Source organism: Sorex fumeus, unplaced genomic scaffold, assembly GCF_029834395.1.
Source record: "Sorex fumeus unplaced genomic scaffold, SorFum_2.1 ptg000044l, whole genome shotgun sequence".
Classification (NCBI taxonomy): Eukaryota; Metazoa; Chordata; class Mammalia; order Eulipotyphla; family Soricidae; genus Sorex; species Sorex fumeus.
Window position 1 is genome coordinate 44,923,518 of NW_026606101.1, and position 21,874 is coordinate 44,945,391.

A 21,874-nucleotide genomic window follows, 5' to 3' on the forward strand; every position below is an offset into this window, starting at 1 on the left:
TGAAATCATCAAAACATGACTTTGGAGTATTTTCTTAAGCTGTCTTCCTTACGCTATCAATTAGACTGAAGATTCCTTGGAGTCCAGTCTTTTTAAAAAAACAAAACAAAACAAAACAGAACAAAACAGTTTCTTTTTGAAAGAGGCCCACACGGAATGATGCTCAGGGATTATTCCTGTCTCTGTGTCAGGGATTCAAACTGGGACAGCAGGATGTCTGGGACTGTCTCTCTGTCCCCAGGTTCCAGTGTCTTCTCCACAGGGAAGTTGCTGTATCATACTCCTTCCTGCCGACATGTTTTGTTGTGTGATGAACTCTGAACTAGTGGAACAAATATTGTTCTCTTTTAAAGTCCAGATGTCTTCTTTCAACATATATGTGGGATATTAAGGGCCTATTTACAAGAGATACCAATACAGAATTTACAGTACAGTATTTACAAGAGATACCAGGCTGGAGCGCTAACACAGTGGGTAGGCTAACCCGGGTTCGATTTCTCTGTCCCTCTTGGAGAACCCAGCAAGCTACCGAGAGTATCCTGCCCACAAGGCAGAGCCTGGCAAGCTCCCGGTGGCATATTCGATACGCCAAAAACAATAACAACAAGTCTCACAATGGAGATGTTACTGGTGCCCGCTCAAGCAAATCAATGAACAATGGGAGGACAGTGCTACAGTGCTACCAATACAGAAAATCAGTTTAAGCTTTTGTATATGAATTACTCTATAAATGGTAAATTGATTTAAATTATCACTGGGTAATTACTCCATAAATGATAAATTGATTTAAATAATCACTGGGTACTATGAATATAAATAGTAACTCACTGTCACTGTCACTGTCCTCCCGTTGTTCATCGATTTGCTTGAGCGGGCCCAGTAACATTGTGAGACTTGTTACTGTGTTTGGCATATCGAATACGTCACAGGGAGCTTGCTGTGCGGGTGAGATACTCTTGGTAGCTTGCCGGACACTCCGAGAGGGGTGGAGGAATTGGCCATGTTGGCTGCATGCAAGGCAAATGCCCTACCCGCTGTGCTATCGCTCCAGCCCATAGTAACTCAGTATTCATAATTAAGGTATCTCATATTTTATAACTCACTCATTTTATTAGTCAAACTCAGGGAAAACATAAAATAGAAATAGCATGTAGAATAGCAAATAATACAGGGATTTGCAATTTTTTGAGATTTGCTATGTATCTACAATATATGTCTACAAACTGTAACTATAAAGAAACAGCTGACATCAGGGATTCAGGGATGCATACTCAGGTGTTACATTTTTTATCTTAGCGGCAGTATCTTTTTCTATCAGGGAGTCTGATAATAGATCTATTCTCCAGTTTAGTGGGCCTCACGGCCTCTGTCCTCAGCACTCAACACTGCCCTTTCAGAGAAAAATGAGTCATAAATAAGTGTTATTGTGTTCCAACAAAATTGTGGTTCCTGAAATATAAATTTCACATAGTTTTCAGGTCACAAAACATTACTCTTAAAAAGATTTAAAAATCTGGGCTGGGGCCGGAGCAATAGTACAGTGGGTAGGGTGTTTGCCTTGCATGCTGCCGACCTGGGTTCAATCCCCAGCAACCCATATGGTCTCCCCAGCACCGCCAGGAGTAATTTCTAAGTGCAGAGCCAGGAGTAACCCCTGAGCATCACTGGGTGTGACCCAAAAAGGAAAAAAAGGATTTAAAAATCCATTTAAGGGGTGAGATATAGTACAGTGGGTAAGGCTTTGCATGCAATGGGCCTGAGTTTAATCCCCAGCACCTATATTATTAGCCTTAGAGTCCCGCCCGGTGTGGTTCTTGATCACAGAGCCAAGTGAAAAAACAGCTGAGTGCAGTTGGTGTGGGCCCTCCTGCAAAAAAAAAAAAAAAAAAAAAAAAAAAAGGGCTTAAAAAATGGAATAACTAGTGTTATTTAAATACTTTTTGTCTGGCACTAAACAGAAAGTGTACTGGATTAGGCCCTCCATTCATAGTTTGTTGGCCTCTGCATTTTTTGGGGGGCCTAATATGTGATTCCTAAATGGTCATATACTGAGATCATAATGTGAGAGTTAGTGTTTTCTCACTAGATTTGTTTCCCACATTACTAAGATTGTCCGTCATGTTGCTGGCACTGATAGAACTTCATTCCACCGATCCTAAGGTTAAGAGCAATTGCTAGCAATGATACGGACATACCACCGATCTTTCGGAATTGAGAGGAGTGAAATGACTAAGACGGGCATTTTTTTTCTGAACTGCCTTTGATGTAGCCAAGAGGCAGAGCAACAAGTCGCAGAAATCCAGGGTCAAGACAAGAGTGATCTTGACTGACAGAAACAGAAAACTCCAAGCGGTGGACAGACTAGAGATGTATTTAGGAACTCTTAGATGAGACTTGAGTACATCGTTTTGTACCTGTATCAGGAAAAATAAACGGATGGCAAATAAAACGGATTTTTTTAAAATCTGTTCTCTGGGGATTGGGACACACTAGGCGATGCTCAAGAGCTTACCTGCTGTACTATCTTTCCAGCCCTTGATTAATTTAAAATTGTGGTATCTTAGTTGACAATACCACTGAGTCGTTTTTACACTTGCAGAGAAGAGGTAGACCACCAAGCCCTCCCGCTGGTGTTTCACGATCCTTCACATAAAATAAACTTTATAAAGTGCTACCTAAATTTAATTTGGATAGATCATCTTTTGCTTCCTACAATTATTAACCACCACAGGATCTTATCCGCTGGTCTACTTTATCAATCTACCCCACTCCGTGGTGCATCGGAACTCTTCACTTCTCCAGCATAACTTTGCTGAAAACACTTTTTCTGAAAAAAAAAAAAAAAAAAAAAAAAGAAAAAATCTGCATTCGCAGTCCAATCGCGGGAACCACCGGCATCTTCGCTCTGAATTGCAGTTTGCGCAGGTGCCTCTCTCGGCGCACAGCCGCCCCCGGGCTCGCCCCCAGCCGCCCCCCCTCACCTACGAGAGGCCCGCGGCTCCCGCCCGGCTCCCTCCGCCCGGACTCCGCAGAAGGCCCCGCCCACCCCAGCTCCGCAACCCAACTCCTTCCCTCCTTCCGCCGCCGTCCCTCGCCCCGCCCCCAGCGCCGCCTCCGATTGGCCAGACTGGCGGTGCCGCGGCAACACTCTCCCTCTGATTGGCTCTCCCGCGGCCGGGCCGTTGGCGATTGGCTCAGAGGAGGAGCCAGCAAGTGTGACTGCGCCCGGGGTGGGTGGACGCCGCTTTGTTGCCCGAGGGGGTGGCGGTGGAAGTTCGGGGGGTCTGCGGCGGTGGGGGGGGCCCAGCGCTTCTCGGGACCCGCCTACGCAGCCGCCGTGGACGCTTCTCCTGGTAGCCTGGAGCCCGGGACCCGCGGCGACCGCAGCCATGAGCGGCGGCGTGTACGGAGGAGGTGAGTGCGCGGCGGCGGCTCGAGCGCGCGCGCCGTCCCAGCACGCGGGCGCCGTAACCGCCGCCCCCGGCCCTCCCGGCCTCCCCTCCCGGACCCCCGGCTCCCCACCCCGCCCGCCCCCGCCCCCGGGCGCGCCCCCCCAACCCCGGGCCGAGCACCCGCGAGTTCCTGCGGCCGCTTCCAGCCCGGCCGCTCCGGGCTGCACGGGGTGGGGGAGGGGCGGGGCCCCGGGGCCGGGCCGGGGGCTGTCCTCGGAGAGCCCCCAGTGGGCGCGGGCGGGCGCTGGCGGCTGTGTTCCGGAGGCGTCGCTGCAGCTGCCTGGCGATTTTCCTTTTTTCCCTCCAAACTCCTCCCCGCGGGATGAGCTGGGACGCGCCGGTCGGGTGCGGGTGCGCGTCCCCCGGACGGGGCACCCCGGGCCTGGGCAGCGTCCAGCTGGGGGTCTCCCCTTCACCCCCCCGCACGGCTTCGGACTCCTTGGCGCCGGGCAGAGGACTCCACTTTCTGGGTGGCTGGGGGACCCCGGCCGGGGGGACTGAGGGTGTAGATTGGTAGCAAGTTTGCTGCGGCGCTTGGCCCACGCGCGTGCGGCACGTGCGTCCGCCGACTTTGCTGCGACCCTCAAAAAGGAAGAAAGAAAAGAAAGCCAGCCAGTTTCCAGTTTCCAAGCCGTGTCCCCCCCTCCCCCCCCCCCCCCCCCAGCTTCCCTCCGGTTTTGCTAGATAACGGCTTGATGCACCGGTGCAGATTTTGTGTAGTGGCCCTGGACAAGGAGAACGGGAGACGGAATCCCGAGTGTGGCTTGCTTTTTCGTGGCTGTGTCGAGGAAGGATGCCGTTCTGGAAGCGGAGGAGCTTTTCAAAGTGACGTGCCCACCGTCACCCCCCTCTTTCCTCCGAGTTTTTATGCACTTAGTTTGATTTCTCAGATAGGAGAGTTTGTATGTAGTTGCCTGGGTTTTTTATTTCGTTTTGTTTCTTCTTCTTCTTCTTCTTCTTTTTTTTTTTTTACTTTGGAGAAAGCTTGGTGGGTTTTCGTGTGGGATTCACCTCTGTCCCATCCGAAAATGCAGCCCGTGCAGAAAATGAATTTATGTGTCTGTCACTCGAGGCTGGCGTCCTGCAGGGTCCCCTGCCTGTGATGTGGCCCCCGACCCGTGGGTTTCTGGACAGGGCATTGCAGTTGTTCACTGTGGCTAACGTAGAAATGCATACTCAGGCGAGGGATGGCTCTGAGGACGAGGACGAGAGTGCGTGGTCTGCCTGAGGCAGCCCCTGTTCGGGTCCTTGCACAACCTGGTCTAGGAGCATCCCTACTCCTGATGGACTTGCCCCAGCAAGAGCGGTCCAGATGGATACTCCTGAGGTTAGCAGCTGATGCCAAACGAGTGCATACTCTTTGCCAATAACTGTTCCAAGTCTTCATGCATTATTTTTAATCAGTACGTTAATTCATACTATACACAATATGAATCACATACATCCATTGTAATTCATACATACAATATATATATTTTGATACGTTAATTCATACTATACACAGTAGTATGAAATACACCCCTTGTGGTGTTATTGCTGTCCCCAGTTTATTGAAGAAGAAAACTGAAGTATAGAATAGATTCAGTAGCCAGTCCGGAGCCACATCATTTACTAGAAGGTGAGGGACGATGACCATCTTTGGGATGAGAAAGAAAGCATTTCGGTCAAAACCTTTTCTGTTAAAATTGTCTTTTGGTTTATTCTCCTTAAGTCAGCCTTCCTGGCACATAATCAGGTTAGCAGCTGATGCCAAATGAGTGCATACTCTTTGCCAATAACTGTTCCAAGTCTTCATGCATTATTTTTAATCAGTACGTTAATTCATACTATACACAATATGAATCACATACATCCATTGTAATTCATACATACAATATATATATTTTGTATGTGTATACAAAGTCAGCCTTCCTGGCACATAATTCCTCTGTAGTTAAGTACTCAGAAAAAAATCCTGTTTCTCATTTCATTTATGGCTGTATTATTTTCTCCTAAAGCTGTGTAAGATTCTTATTTTGGAAGGGAGGCCACACTTAATGGTACACAGGGCTTCGCCTGGCTCAGTGCTTAGATCCTGGTTTGGTGGTCCTTGGGGGAAAAAGAATTGTTGGGATTTTTTTCAATTAATTTGTATATTAAGGTACTGTGCTTTACAAAATTATTCATGGTGTATCATGTGTAAGATGACTTACACCTGTCCCAAACTAGTGTGAACTTCCCTCCACCAGTGCACCAGCCTCTCCCTCACCTCCCTCCTCCTTGAGAGGTGCATATTTTAAGTTGGTTGTTGTAATTTGGATCTCATGCTGTCCATGTTGGTGGCTCTGTGGTTTAGATAAACAGATAGGCTGCAGTCTATACTGCTGATATGCTTGAAACCCCGTAGTTACCTGCCACCCACCTCTTCTTTCCTTGATTTCTTTCCTTTTCTGTTCTCATTTTTATACGCTGGGGTAATCTAGTTATCCTCCTTTTGATAGGCTGCGTTCCCTTGTCTGGTTATTTTACATATTCCGCAGGTCACCGGGTGAGTTGGTATTTTCCCTTCTACTGACTCGGGTCACTAATGTGAGAGACTCCTGTTTCATCCCTGTTGCGGCAAATTTCATGATTTCATTCTTCCTTTCAGTTGCCTAGTTTTCTGTCCACACTACACACGAATTATCTACACATCTGTTATTGGACACTTAGGTTGATTGCCTTGCAGTCGGCCACCCGGGTTTGATTCCTCTGCCCCTCTCGGAGAGCTGACGTATTCGATATTCCAAAAACAGTAACAACAAGTTTCACAATTTGTTGTGAGACATTAGTGGTGCGGGCTCTAGCAAATCTATGAACAATGGGAGGACAGTGCTACAGTGCTACAGCGCTATAGCTGTTGTGGAAAGTGCTGCAATGAAGAATGGTGTGAGTGGGTCCTTTTGAAACAATGTTTTTGTGTCCTAGAATAGATACAAAGTAGAGTTGCTTTGCCCCCTGGCAGCTCTGCTTTTACTTTTCTGAGCAGTCTCCATACTGTTTCCATCGGGTTGAACCCGATAACAGTTCCACCAGCAGTGGATGAGAGTTACTTTTTTTCTACCACATCTCTGCCAACAGATTGTTCCCAGTTTTTAAATAATGTGCCATTCTCAGTGGTGTGAGACGATGTCTCATGGTCATCCTGATTTGGATTTCCCTGATAATAAGTGATGATGAGAACTTAATCATGTAGCTATTGGCCATTTGTCTTCAGAGAAGTGTCTGTTCATTTCCTCTCCCTATTTTTTAAAAATTCTAAAATGGGTTGAGTCCTTACTAATATACTATGTAACAATCACTTAAATCACTAAGTAATTTAATGTTATTTAGCTATGATATTTCACAACATTTTGTTCACTAAATGATAGTAAACTTTAAGTGTCCACTGTACTAGAAAGGTCCTTTTGCTCAAGTCATATTTTAAAAATATAATGGTTAGTGTTTAAAATGAATTGTTTTCTGTGCAAGATACAATATTATCGAAGTGTATAAATTATTGGGTCAGCGTATAGTAATTTTATGAGATAGAATTTTCTCATTTAATGAAGAAGCTGCCCTCTCCTTATGTTTTGATGGGGTTTCTGAATTTTTTTGGTTGTTGATCTTTGTGAGTCCTTGCTACATCTTGGGAATGAATCCTTTATCCAATGTGTTATCTGGGGATTTGTCTTTTTGAAGCTTGTCAGAGAGTGTCCTTATTCCAGTGCCATGCTATTTTAATCTCAAGAGTTTCAAGTTAGGTAATGAAATACCTTTCAATTTCTGATTTCTTAGTATAGCTTTGGCTATTCGGGATATTTTATGTTTCCATATAAGCTTTATTCTTTTTTTTAATCTTTCAAAACATTTTCATTACAAAATATTTTTATTTTTTATTATTATAATGTAGTCAATATAAATATAATAGTGTTAAAGTTTATAGATTAATACACACAGTTACTGCACACTATCACCATTGAAGTGCCCAAGACCCTTCATCACTGTCTTTATGTACCCTCTGGTCCAGTCTTTGTTTTCTGCACTTCTCAAGGTCTCCCCAATGCTTGGTAATCTGAGTTCCATATGAATTTAGTTATTGACTCTTCTAAGTCCTTGAAGAATTTCATTGGAATTTGACTATGGATTGCGTTGAATCTGTATAATAATTTAGGTACGGTGGTCATTTTTACTATATTCTTCCATTCCATGAACATGAAATACTTTTCTATTTCCTAAGGTCTTCTATCTCTTAAGCAACTTACAGTTTGCATACTAGAGATCTTGCACATCTTTCATTAAGTTGATTCCAAGGTACTTGATGTTTTTGGAGTATATTTTGAATGGAGTGAACTCTGAACTCTTTCTCTCCTGGTTTATTTACATTTAGGAACATGACAGTTTTTTGTGCTGACTTTGTAGCTGGCTACTTTGCTGTACTGGTTTATTGTTTCTAGGAATTTTTTAAATGAGGTTTTACAGTTCTGCATATTATCATGTCTGTGAACAGTGATAGTTCGACTTCTTTTCCAGTTTGAATTCCTTTGATTTCTTATTCTTGTCTGATTGCTATGACTTCTAATACTATATTGAGTACAAGTGTCGAAGGGGAACAGTTTTTGCCTGTGCTTCATCTTACGGGGAAACCTTTTCAGTTTTGTGCCATGTAGAATGATACTGTTACGGCCATTGCTATCTTGAAGAAAATTTCTTTCTCCCCATTTTGTTGAGTGTGTTTTTTTTTTTTTTATCACAAATGTATGTTGGATCTTGTCAAATGCTTTCTCTGCATTGGTTGATATCATATGATTTTTATCTTATTGATAAGACTATTACAATAATTGGTTTGCGAATGTTAAACCATTGTATTGCTGGAATGAGTCCCACTTGATTGTCTCACCTTTTTGATAGGCTGTTGGATTTGCTTTCTAAGATTTTGTTGAGGATTTTGTGTTAATATTCGTCAGAGAAATTGGTCTGAAATTTCTTTTCCGTGTGCTGAATCTGCTTTGGGTAATGTTAGCTTCATAAAAACTGTGAGGGAGTGTTCCTGTGTCTTCAGTACTTTCAACAAGGAGTAAAGGTACTAAGTTTGCTTTGCAGGTTTGATGGAACTCACCACGAACCCATTTAGACTGGGCTGTTGTTCTTTGGGAGATTCTTAATGACTGCTTCAACTTCCTTGCTTGTATTAGCCTGTTCAAGTTTTCTGTTTACTCCTAGCTCTCTCAATTTGGGGGACAATAGATATTTCTAAGAATCTTTTAATTTCTTGTAGGTGTCCCAGCTTAACAATGTCATTATATCTTGCATTTCTGAGAAATTTGTTACAATTTCCTTTTTTTTTAAAATTTTTTTCTTCTGCTTGATTTGGAATTCAAATAACAATTTGTTCTCCTTTTGTTTAAGATGTAGCCTTAGTTTGATTTGAACTTTTTCTTCTTTCGTAATGTAGGTCTTTATTTCTATGAATTTTTGCCTTATAAAGTCTTATTTTGATAAGCTATTGTAATTATATTCATGAATGACTTAGGATAGGCAAAAAGTCATTAACTCGAAGGGCAGGTAGACGACTTCAGAGAGGTATGAGGATGAGAGAGGAGCGCACATACAGAAGTTAACTGAGTGAGAATACTAGGTGCGTTTAGGAGACTACTTACTGATTATTTGGTGATGTTTGCATGTAGAGTGGCGAGTGATCTGCTGCTAGATTGTACAAGGCCTTGATGTCAGTTGGGTAAAATGATTTTTATTGTATCTTGTAAGTGGTGATTCATTCTTCACTTTCTTTTCACTTAAGGAATTGTAGCTCAAAATGTTCAGGGCTGCAATTTTGAAAAATCATCATGTGGCAGCTTGAACAGGGAATTGAGCAGGTTGGAACAGAGAGTGGTCCCTGTAGGAAATTAGAGTTGGGGGCGGGGGAGCTTGACTCAAGGCCAAAGCAGTGCTGTGAAAGAGAAGGGCTTTGGGATTTTGACGAGAAGTACCTGGCAGGTCTTGAAGAGGGATATGAAGTCCAAAAAGGTGTTTGTGATTCTGATGATGGGCCATGAAATAGAAAGTCATACCAAGATTCATTCGGCAGAATAGGGGACTGACGTTGGTGCTGTAGATTCGTAGAATCTGAGGTACCTGTGGGACAGTAGATGGACAGTTCTAGCAGTGTGATATAGATTGAGGCGGCAGGAGTAGAGCAGATTACTTAAGAAAAGGACGTTATCTAAAGGTCACTTAGGAAAGGGGTCCTCCTATGGGATCCTGACATGGGATGCTCTCCTCCCCAAGGAGTTGTCCTGGCTATAGAATAACTATTTTCTTTCATGGTCTCTTCAAAAACATTCTAAGAATGGAAACTTTCCTAAGTTTCCTAAACTGTAACAGTTTGCTGCAGCTGCAGAACAAAAGAGCACAGTCAAGGTGGCTTAAACATAAAAAATAATTCTCTCCCAAATTTGGAAATCCTGGGTTGGTTTTTGTTCCTTTTGAGGGACCACAGCTATCAGTGCGCAGGAATCACCTCTGTGTTGGCTTTGACAGAGGTGCCTGACCTTGGTTTCCCTGTGTCTTTCGCGTGCTCTTTCCTATGTACATATCTCTGCCCAAGTTTCTATTGTAAATAATTGAGTTGCACTGGCTTTGGGCCCATTCCGGTGATCTAATTTTAATTTAATCACCTCTTGAGAAGCTCTTGTCTCTCGGTAGAGTCGCTCACAGTCTAAGATAGTAGAAGTAACACAGGGACACTGGTGGAGAGTCCTGGGCACGTGGATGGTGGTGAGTGCAGCAGTTGTACATCAGAGGCCTGAGCTCATAGTCAGCCTATTCGTTCCCCCTACTACCCTCCCTGCCATTGCTTGGTAGTCTCCTAAAAATCCTAGTTTTGTAATTCAAGACCAACGGGTTGTCATCCTACTGGACATTCTGTTCCCTTGTTTAGTCTCTGTGTATACTACCGAGGAAGCACCTCAACCTACGTTAGCCCTTTTCTGACTTATTTTTGCTTAACCTGATACCCTCCAGTTCATCCATGTTTCAGTGAACTGTAAGCTTTTATCTTTTCTTATTATCACACAGCATTTCGCTGTGTCTGTATATACCATCACCTCTTTGTTCATCTGTTACTTAACTTTCCCTCTTGTGAATATTCACTGCCGCGTGGGCTTGTGCGGACTTTTGTGTTCACTGCAGCATTTCTGTATTTGTGGTGGTGCTACAGAAGGGCTCTCAGCTGGATACTGTTTGGTCATCCTGACCCCACCTCCGAGCTAAGAGAAGGAGTTTCACGGTTCCTTTGCAGTTGGTCCAATCAGGAGTTCACAGGGAACCTGTATTCCAGCACTGGGCTGGAGTAGACAAAATCTCATTCATCATCACAAGGTCTTTGCGCAGCAAGACCGATGATCCTGTTTCCATTTTTATAGGGCTTTTAAATATGTTCTCATGTTGAGGATGTTAGATGTTTTGAATTTTCTAAATTATCTAAATTTTAAATTTGCTAAGGGTTTTTTTTTTATGGTCTTTGTCTTGAGGTCACATCTGGTGGTTCCCAGGGCTTACTCTTGGCTCAGCTTTCAGGAATCACTCCTGGTGGCCCTCTGGAGACCATATGGGGTGCCAGGGATTGGCTGGGTCGGCTGTATGTAAGCAAGTACCCTACTCACTGTACTGTCTCCCTGGTCCCATTTGCAAGTGGTTAATGATAAGTATCTTTTCTTTATAGATGAAGTTGGAGCCCTTGTTTTTGACATTGGATCCTATACTGTGAGAGCTGGTTATGCGGGTGAAGATTGCCCCAAGGTAAGTCTGATGCTCAAGAGTTGCTGGGTTCAGTCAGGGCCATTCGCGTAGAATTTAATTCATGTGGAAATCATGCCCCATATTGGCAGGAGATGTTATTAGTTGGTGGGGTGAGGGGATAACCCCTTGGTATAAAGTACATGTCTTTGTATGCTTGTGTATGCTGTTTCTGACTCTTACAGGTGGATTTCCCCACAGCTATTGGTGTGGTAGTAGATAGAGATGATGGAAGCACATTGATGGAAATAGATGGTGATAAAGGCAAGCAGGGTGGTCCCACGTATTACATAGACACCAATGCCCTGCGTGTGCCAAGGGAGAATGCGGAGGCCATTTCACCACTAAAAAATGGAATGGGTATGATGTTTCTTTCCTATGCATTTTGTTTTAGAGTATGCATTCTGCATTGTAGATATAAAGCAATTTTATAAGTTCAAACATGGACTGTTTTGTTTTTATTGCTTCCATCCTACAAACTGCTACTCTATGCACACAGAATACAAAGAGGCATAACAAACGTTCCTTTTCCTCCAGAAACTCCTAGGTAGCGGATGGATGTATGCTTAGTATATTAAGGATAAGCTCCCTAAGGTAGCAGTGTTTTACCAGTAATGGGATTAGAGAGAAAAGAGAAGTACTTCAATTTGTCTTTGGGGATCAGTGTTGGTTTTCATCAAGACAGTTGATGGTGAATGAGAAGTCAGCATGGCTGAGAAGACTGAGTGACGTAGAGCAAACCAGCATGTGTAGACAGAGTTGTGAAGAAGCATGTAGAAATGGCAGTTCCATGGGTTGGCACAATAGTACAGTAGGGAAGGCTCTTGCTTTGCATGCACCTGACCTGGTTTTGATCCCCGGCACCCCCGCCCCGTAATCCCTCGAGCCTCTGCAAAAGTGATCCCTGAGCACCTGCAGGTGTGACCCAGAAAACCAATAAGATAAGTTGTTTTCTATTGAGAATAATATTTTTTAAAGGATAGGGTTTTCTCACAGCTAGAGTTGAATATTTATTGAATAATATTCGTTTTGTTTTTTAAATCTGTTAGATGGGCTGGAGTGATAGCACAGCGGTAGGGTGTTTTCCTTGCATGCAGCCGACATGGCCGACCCGAGTTCAATTCCTCCGCCCCTCTCGGAGAGCCCGGCAAGCTACCGAGAGTATCTCCCCCGCACGGCAGAGCCTGACAAGCTACCCATGATGTATTCAATATGCAAAACACAGTAACAACAAAGTCTTCAATGGAGACGTTACTGGGCCCGCTCGAGCAAATCGATGAACAGCGGGAGGACAGGACAGGACAGGAAATCTATTAGATACAGTAATTAAATTTGGGATAGGTTTGCGGTTTGTGATATTGTTGGATCTGGGGGAATGAAAAAAAGTTGTATATTTAGAAGTGAAATAGGATGTTTGTACCAAGTATTATGATATGAAATTGATATGTAGAATAAGTAGATTCTATTTATTAAAATATGGTGAATCATTGAAACTCGTTCTTAAAACATTGTTTTTTTTGAGGGGGTGATACTTTTCTTTTTTTCCCTTTTTTTTGGGGGGGGGTCATACTCAACAGTGCTCAAGGCTTACTCCTCCCTCTGCACTGAGGAATCACTCCTGGTGGGCTTAGGGGACTATATAGGGTGTTGGGGATCTGTGTGCAAGACAGGTGCCCTGCCTCATGTACTGTTGCTTGTCCCTAAACATGGAGTATTTATCTTCACATAAGCATTGTTTTCAAGCTATTCATCTTATAATCTAGTTGAAGACTGGGACAGTTTCCAGGCTATTTTGGATCATACCTACAAGATGCATGTCAAGTCAGAAGCCAGCCTGCATCCTGTTCTCATGTCAGAAGCACCGGTGAGACACTTTCATTTTTAAGTTCTCCATTTTTAAATTTTCTCCTTTAGTTGTTTGTTTTTATTTATCTGAAGGATGTTTCCTTTTGCTTTAAAAAGGCATTCATGGGACCAGAGTGATGGTATAGCGGGTAGGACATTTGTCTTGCACGTGGCTGACCCAGGTTTGATCCCCGGTATCCCATAAGGTCCCCCGAGTACCACCAGGAGTAACTTCTGAACATCGCTGAGGGTGACCCCAAAAGCCAAAATGCCAAATATATATATATATATTTTAGATATAAAACAACAACAAATATATATACACACATATAATACAAAAATACTCATTTTCTTAATTTTAGGAAAATTAAAATGGGACTAATTTCAGCCACATTCTCTTTTTTGTGTATGAATTGCCTGTGTACCTTAAGGGCAATATGTATATATTTTTATGTTTAGGTGTTTGAAGAGAAGGCAAATGTTGTGTGAGGCGTAGAAATTGCTAGACTGAAGTCTCTTGTGAAGTACATTTGTTCGTAGTCAGAAGGACCCAGGGGACTTGAATTAGATTAGGTTACCAGTATTCTGTTGTTTGAAAACTTATGATTATCGTATGGAAGTATAAGTGAGAAAATGTGGTGACTTAAAATTCACATCTGGTGGTGCTTGAGGGCTACTCCCCACTCAGGGCTCACTTCCAGAGGGCCTTGCTGAACCATGGGGTGCCAATGAGCCATCTTGGAGTTCCAAAACTCATGTGATGGCCTTGAGGGTCGAGGCCCCTTGACATCCTGTGGCCCTAGAGACACCACTTAGTGTTAGTCCAGGTCACCCTGCATATAGCCAGGCTGAGCAGCATCACATCACCGGGCCTCTGTGATCAGTTATCAGGCCCAAACTGCCGGTCTGAGCATTGCCGCGAGTGGCTCCTTGTCTCCGAGTGTTCCTGGGACAGCCTCCCTCACAGAAATTTCAGACTTTTACTGCTGGATGCACTTTTCGTTCCACCTTCTCCCCCCTTCCCCCCCATCCTCTTTTGGGCCTTGCTGTAATTGTCTGATGGACACTTGGTTGTGGGGCTTACAGCTGGGTGTTGCACCCTGCATACAGAGGAGCAGAGACCTCACACAGCTGTGCTGCCAGGGTGCTCAGAGCACATGGTGCAGTGCTGGGGATGGAGTCCGTGACCCTGGGCCTTGGCCAGTGCTCTTGGCTGTTGAGCTGGCACTGCAGTCCCCAGGGTCACTCTTGACTCGATATACTCTGTTTATGAGAATCCTGATATTTCTATAATTGAAAATAATTACAATTCCTAGAATTCATAGCAGCATACTATATATTTATTAAGTAGCTTGTTATTAGTAGATCCTTTAAATCTGTTAATATGCTTATAAAAATTACAAAAAGAAGTTGTGAAGATGATTTGCCATAGTTTTTTATTTTTTTAATGTTTTTCGCTTTTGTTCCTTGAGTACTGTAATAAATCTTGTAGTAAATCAACATATTTACTTTTAAACATCAACTAACTTGTATTTCTTTTTTCTCTTTTCTCAAGTGGAATACTAGAGCAAAGAGAGAGAAGCTGACAGAGTTGATGTTCGAACACTACAACATCCCTGCCTTCTTCTTGTGCAAAACTGCAGTTCTGACAGCGTATCCTTGAAAAAGTTTTCTCTTGAAGTGAATGGTTTCTAAGGATGATGCACCCAGCTGGAAACTCTGAGTCAACTCTTAGTTGCTCAGAAATTTGCTGTTTTGTTTTTTAATCTTTAACTGTCTTTCAGTATTTCCTTTTGGTGGGGGAGGTGGTGGTGTGGGCAGAGGACCACACCAGGCAGTACTTGGGGCTCCCTTCTGACTCTGCATTTAGGGATCACTCCTGGCTGGGCTCACAGGTCATAGGGGATGCCTGGGTTGGGTGTGCAAGGTAGGTGTCCTACCCGCTGTACTGTCTCTCCAGCTCCTTAATGTTTCTCTCTTCAACTGATAGGCCTGAAGGTGCAAAGGAAAATTCTAAAGCAGCACACAAATTCAGCTTCTTAACAATACTTTAACTATCACTATCACCATCACCCCATTGCTCATCGATTTGCTTGAGCGGGTGCCAGTAACGTCTCCATTCATCCCTGTCATGTGCTAGTGTAGCCCGATGGCATATTGGGGGCTCTTTCAAGTCGGAGGAATGAGGACCATCATTATTACTGTTTTTGACAATACTTTAAATATTTTTATTCTGAAAAGGGCAGTGTTTAAGTCAGATGTTAATGAATTCAGAGGTGACCATTTCTTTCCTCTTCTTTAACTACCATTGGAAAATGAAAATAGACTATAAACTTATTTAAAATTTAACCTCTGGATATTCATTGCAAAAATACTAAGCAACAAATAGGGAACTATTGTGTCCCGACCTTCAGTAGTTTTAATGCATTGTTCTTGCTAAAAGATAAAATAGTTTTAAACAGTTCTTGAAAGTAACACTGACAAAACTCAAAAAAAAAAGTACAGATTAACTTGAATTTTTTGTTAGCAGTTGTGGGAGTTCAGTGGAGTAACAGAGTAGCCTGACAAACCGTAATAAAATAGAATTTGGGGGCTGGAGCAATAGCACAGTGGGTAGGGCGTTTGCCTTGCACGCGGCCGACCTGGGTTCGATTCCCAGCATCCCATAGGGGCCCCTGAGCATCTCCAGAAGTGATTCCTGAGTGCAAAGCCAGGAGTAACCCCTGAGTATCACCGGGTGTGACCCAAAAAAAAGGCAAAAAAAAAAATAGAATGTAGTCACACGCTGTGAGGGGCAGGGCAGAGTCAAGTTGTACTTATTAATAACTGTGATCTTGAATTAGGCACTGAAAACCAGAGCTTTGCTTTGTACCTGTTTATCCTATATTCTTCTCTTATTACTGTAGAGGTTAAGTCTCTGTTGAAGTACCTGCAATCTAACGTGTCAGATGATGCTGTCTTAGAGATGACTTTAGCAAGAGCATGGAGGTGGCATCTGCAAGCAAGCATTCATCTCTGTAATGCAAATATAGCTGAAGACTTGGCTGTTGGGTGGAGTTGTGAAAATAGGGCAGATTGTGGGGCTGTTGCTTGTTAGGTTTTTAAAGTTTGAATTTGAGGTTTTTTAGGAAACGTCACAGGTTTTTAAGTAGAAGATTGATGGAAAATACCAGGAGATGCTTGTGTTTCTTTTGTAACATAATTTTCAGAGTAACACTGTCAGGAAATATGGAATCAGAAATTACTCTCACAAGAAAATAACACTGCCAGTAGTGATCCCTGATCACAGAGCTAGGAGTAACCTCTGAGCACCACTGAGCATGGTCCAAACCCCACTTCCCCCCAGATTACAAAAATGTTAATGTTTTTCCATTAACACAAGTAACATTAACATTTTTTTATGAGAAGTGTAACTTATGTTCCAGAACACAAATATTAAAGGAGAGAAGTGTGTGGTACTCAATATTTAATGACCGAGTAAGTCATTAAATACTCTGGACATTGTGTATGTTCTGTGTTCATGTCATCAGGCTGGCATCCCTGGTAGTGGAACCCACGGGACAAGCTCTCTGCCCACTCAGCTCGGGGCTCCCGCTCCTCAGCTCTTAACGTGTGTGCTGGATTTATCCTCCTGTCCTCTGATGCCACAGCTTTCCGCTGTTTTTCCTGGGTTTTTGTTTGTTTCCATAGGGTTTTTTTTTAATGCTTTCCCATTTAATATAAACCCTTTGCTTTGTTTCCAGAGCCTTGTATTACTGATAGTACAGATTCTGGCTAGTTTAACAGCTGTCTAGGAGAAAGGTTTTCCAGGTTCCTCATGTTGCCCTCTGAGAGTCCCGCTGTGATATTAGTCTCTGTAGCAGTTTTTGATCCCAAGGTTACTGCCATTAGATTGACTTGAAAACAGCGAAACCATCCTTTTATAACAAATGTTATTTTAGGACCTTATTACTTTTTTTTTTTCCTTAATAGCTTTCAACTAGATTTGCTAATGGTCGTTCTACTGGACTGATTTTGGACAGTGGAGCCACTCATACCACTGCGATTCCAGTCCATGATGGCTATGTGCTTCAGCAAGGTACAGTGAGTCAGCATTAGCTAAAGAAAACAACACATCCATTCCCAAATGATGTCTGTTTTTCTGAGGAATTGAAAAAAAATTCTTTGATATATAATGTATATTTAAAATGATGCCTGATTTCATTCTTGCTTTGACGAATTGTTTGGTTAATTCTACCTGTAAAAATATTACTCAGATACACAGATGTATCTTAAGACTTTTGGTTTTAATGTTCTCTTGGCCTTGTTTAATTTGTCTCATAGGCATTGTGAAATCACCTCTTGCTGGAGACTTTATTACTATGCAATGCAGAGAACTTTTTCAAGAAATGAATATAGAACTGATTCCTCCCTATATGATCGCCTCAAAAGTAATCAGTGATTAAGTATGGGGGGTGGGGGAAGGGCAATGCAAATTTATCTCCCAGCTCCTCATCCTTATGTCTTCTTGTCCACTGTTGACTTACTGTGTGTACTTGGTGCTCAGGAAGCTGTTCGCGAAGGATCTCCCGCAAACTGGAAGAGAAAAGAGAAGTTGCCACAGGTTACAAGGTCTTGGCACAATTACATGTGTAATGTAAGTATCTCTTATTCTCTTTATGAAAGCATTGCAGGCTAAGTGTGAATAGAACAGAAGCACACTGCATTCTTAATATTTATTTTTCGGTTTTTGGGCCACACCCGGTGATGCTCAGGGGTTATTCCTGGCTCTGAACTCAGGAGCCAGTTCTGGTGGAGGTGCCTAGGGGGTTCCGGGACAATCCCATATAGGATTTTGGGAATTGAGCCTGGGCCGTCCACGTGCAAGGCAAGTGCCCACTGCACTATCTCTGGCACCATTTCATTTCATTTCATCATCCTATTATTCGTCGATTGCCTCGAGCAGGCCCCAGTAACGTCTCTTTCATCCTAACCCTGAGATTATATTCAAGGCTCTTTAGGAGAATGAGACCCATCATTGTTACTGGTATTTGGCATATTTGGTACGCCACGGGGAGTTTGCCAGACTCTGCCCTGTGGGCAGGCTACATTCGATAGCCTGCAAGTTTGTCCAAAGTAGGAATGAGATAAAAAGATGTCCTGATAAGATGTCCCGGCCGCGCGGTTCCGGGAGCTGGATTTTATAGTCTCTGAGTCTTGGCCGATGATGGGATTACACGGCGCCAGGGGGCCAGGTGGTGGGTGTGACCCCCGCCTACTGGAATTTGGAGGATCTGGGTGGAAGATGCTCGGCCCCAATCTGAGTAGGCTTGGAGATCTCGGCCCCGGAACCCGCGTGGCTTTGTCCCTCTGCCAGTACCTTCATGTGTGCGGAGAGTGGTCTCAGCATGGTGGTGGCTGGTCCTGGAGGTCTTCGGCTGCCGGAGCCCTGGTCGGGGCGGGGAGGAAAGCTCAACCCGCTCCCCTCCAACGGGCCCCGGTGAGGAACAGCCAGGCGCGGGGGCAGAAGACTGCACTGTTCTCGTCCGGGAGCTGGATTTTATAGTCTCTGAGTCTTGGCCGCTGATGGGATTTCACGGCGCCAGGGGGCCAGGTGGTGGGTGTGACCCCCGCCTACTGGAATTTGGAGGATCATGCTGAGACCACTCTCTGCACACATGAAGGTACTGGCAGAGGGACAAAGCCACGCGGGTTCCGGGGCCGAGATCTCCTAGCCTACTCGGATTGGAGTCGAGCATCCTCTCTGGCACCAGCACACTGTATTTTAAGCTTCGTGCTTTTTATGCTGTTTTACAAAGAAAGTAGCTTCTTTTTTTTTGGGGGGGGGGTGCTGTTCTTTTGCTTGGTTTGGTTTTTGTTTTGGGTCATATCTGTCAATGCCTGGTGTCTTCTCCTGGCTCTGGATTCAGGACCGTATGGCGCTCTGGGGACCAAACCCAGGTGCCTGCTCGAGGAAATCGACGAACAACAGGGTGACAGTGACTTTACTACAAAATCTCTTTGAGCAGGGGAAGACATTAAGATGTAGAAGTTTTGTAGGCTTTAGTGCAAGGAAAAATTGTGAAGATGATTGTTTTCTCTAGGTAATAGATGAGAATTTTTCTTAGCAGCCCAGAGATCTTATGTTTTTTACAGCAAATACTCTTTTAAACAAATTACATTATATGTAGTCATTAAAAGTTATATAAGATGTGGGGCTAGAGAGATAGTACTGTGGACAGGGCACTTGCCTTGCAGGCCACTGACCCAGGCTTGATCTCTGGCACCTCATATGGTCCCCTGAGCCCAGAGCCAGGTATAAGCCTTGCGCACCGTTGGGTGAGGCTCCCTGCCCGAAAGTTATGTAAGAGGTGGTTAGGGCGTTCGCCTTACACGCGGCCAACATGGCCGACCCGAGTTCGATTCCTCCGCCCCTCTCGGAGAGCCCGGCAAGCTACCGAGAGTATTCGATATGCCAGACACGGTAACAACAAAAGTCTCCAAAGGAGACGTTACTGGCCCCGCTCGAGCAAATCGACGATCAACGGGAGGGCCTTTACCTTTATAATTCAGTTAGAAAAATCTTTTCTGAGACTAAACTTTTAAAGGGAAGAAATTCGTTCTAAAGCTGGTTGTGTTACACAGAACTGTGGTACACAGAGTTTCCAGTGTTGTAATTTAAGTACTGCGTAACTTAATTCTAACACAAGTGTTGAGAATTGCATTTCTTACAAATTTTATACCCTTGTTACTAACAGGTGTGATTCGATGTCATCCAGAAATGTATTTTATTTATTTATTTATTTTTTAAAATTTATTTATTGAATCACTGTGGGAAAAGTTACAAAGCTTTCAGGTTTAGGTCTCAGTCATGCAAATATCAAACACATTTCCCTTTACCAATACTTATTTTTTACCATGAAGAACCCCAATAAAACCCCACCCCCCACCCCTCCCAGTCCCTGTGAGGCAGATGAATTCTAGTTAACACTCTGTCTGCTTTGATTAGATTCATTGTTTCAATAAAAGATTCACCACTATTATTTAGAGTTTACCCCCCCCCCAATCAGACATGCTGAAAAAGCATTGTGAAGTGATTTGCTTTCTACAGCTGGGTTCAAGAATTAAATGTTGGTTTTGGATTTCTGCTATTTTACTTATTAACCCTGGAAGTATTTCTACTGAAAGTCAGATAATTAAGAGATTGGTTTCTGTGCTCTGGAGTCATGGCCGTGCTGGAGAGCCGCTCGTGGGGGGCAACTGGTGACCTCGGTAGGGCGTGAAGGACGGACCGGAACGCCCCCCTTCCCATGAGGTTTTAGTCGCCCCCCACACCCCCGGCTCATACCTGCTGTCCACAAGGCTCCCATGCGGCTGCCATCCTTCTTTCCAGAGAAGAGAGGGAGAATGGGGCAACACCCTTTCCCCTCCGGGCAGACATGATGGCCTGGATTAACGCATAGTCCGTTCACTTTTCTGCTCCAAGCTGCTGGGTTCTGCATTAAGTCCTTGTGTTTCTGGGGCTGTGGCCATGCTCCAAACTTAACTCTGATTTTCAGGGAGAAACGTTGGGTGATTCACTTCCCATTAATCACTTTGTATATAGAGAGATGTTTGGAGGAAAAGTCCTAGTTCCCGCATACTCGAGCTATGCTTGTAGAGGCTTCTGGTCACCGGGGTTACATCTGGGGGAGGCGGGATGCAGCACCTACCCTATCTGGGACTTCCCGATGATCTCGGCTCTTTTTGGAACCTGGTTTTATCTCCAGGAGCTGTGGAGCCAGCCCTCCATGTGGCCCTTCTCTTCGGCTGTATGCTGTAAAGATGCAGAAATGTATTTTAAATGTGATATTATAAAAGTATTGATTCTAACAGACAAGTCTTAATACTACTTAATAAGCATCTTTTTCGTTTTTCTTTTTTAATCTTTTAGTGCGTTATCCAGGATTTTCAAGCTTCAGTACTTCAAGTATCAGATTCAACTTACGATGAGCAGTATGTCTTATTTTGTCTGGGACTGGTAACTTAGTAGCATATTAAAATCTCAAAAAAAAAACACTAAACCAAAAAACTGGACATTTCATAAATGTGAAAGGAAGCAATTTGTTTAAAAGAAAAGCAGAACATGCTTAACTAAAGGGTAGATGATTGTGGGCTGTTTAGTAAAGCTAATCTTGGCTCCCGTTCTCCTAGCCCTTATATTGCTTCAGTTTACAAATGCCTCAGCACAGGAGGCATTTGTAAATGGTCTTGGTCCAGGGCCCGCCCTTCCTAAAAGCATGCTTCCTTGTTTTCTTTCTCTCTGAAATCCCCTTCAGTTATTTGGAGGACATGAGTCCACCATCTTCCAGCCTGCCCGCTTGTTGCCAATAAAAGTCTTTCTCTGTCCAGAGAAAGAGAAAAGAAAAAAAGAAATTCTGAATAGTGTCGGAGCACTTCGATACTGGTGGCAGTGTGGTGTGGTGACATTATATTCCTCAAACAGTGGAGAAATTATTGTCAGTTGCAGTGCCCAAATAAAAATAATGAAGAGTCGAGAAGGGATATTTAAAACAGAATGACAGTTTAAAATATTCTGATTTTGTTCTTTTGCAAGTTGATGATACCTTAGTACTTCATCATCCTGAAGAAGATTGTTTTTGTCTTTTGTTTAATACTGTTCGCTACATTTTCAGAGTGGCCGCACAGATGCCCACTGTTCATTATGAATTCCCCAATGGCTACAACTGTGATTTTGGTGCAGAACGGTTGAAGATTCCTGAGGGCTTATTTGATCCTTCCAATGTAAAGGTATGAAAGCATAT

General features: G+C 43.6%; 1 protein-coding gene across 1 annotated transcript in view; it reads left to right on the top strand.

The window, feature by feature from the left end:
* Positions 1-3,232: 3,232 nt before the first annotated feature.
* ACTL6A (actin like 6A) overlaps positions 3,233-21,874 on the top strand; it is a 28,173-nt gene continuing 9,531 nt past the window's right edge. The window contains exons 1-10 of the mRNA XM_056122105.1: positions 3,233-3,414; positions 11,173-11,249; positions 11,432-11,606; positions 13,010-13,110; positions 14,647-14,744; positions 17,075-17,169; positions 17,415-17,521; positions 17,638-17,727; positions 21,004-21,065; positions 21,746-21,860. Of these exons, the coding sequence (XP_055978080.1) occupies positions 3,390-3,414; positions 11,173-11,249; positions 11,432-11,606; positions 13,010-13,110; positions 14,647-14,744; positions 17,075-17,169; positions 17,415-17,521; positions 17,638-17,727; positions 21,004-21,065; positions 21,746-21,860 (945 nt within the window). The 5' untranslated portion in view covers positions 3,233-3,389. The remainder of the gene's footprint in view (positions 3,415-11,172; positions 11,250-11,431; positions 11,607-13,009; positions 13,111-14,646; positions 14,745-17,074; positions 17,170-17,414; positions 17,522-17,637; positions 17,728-21,003; positions 21,066-21,745; positions 21,861-21,874) is intronic.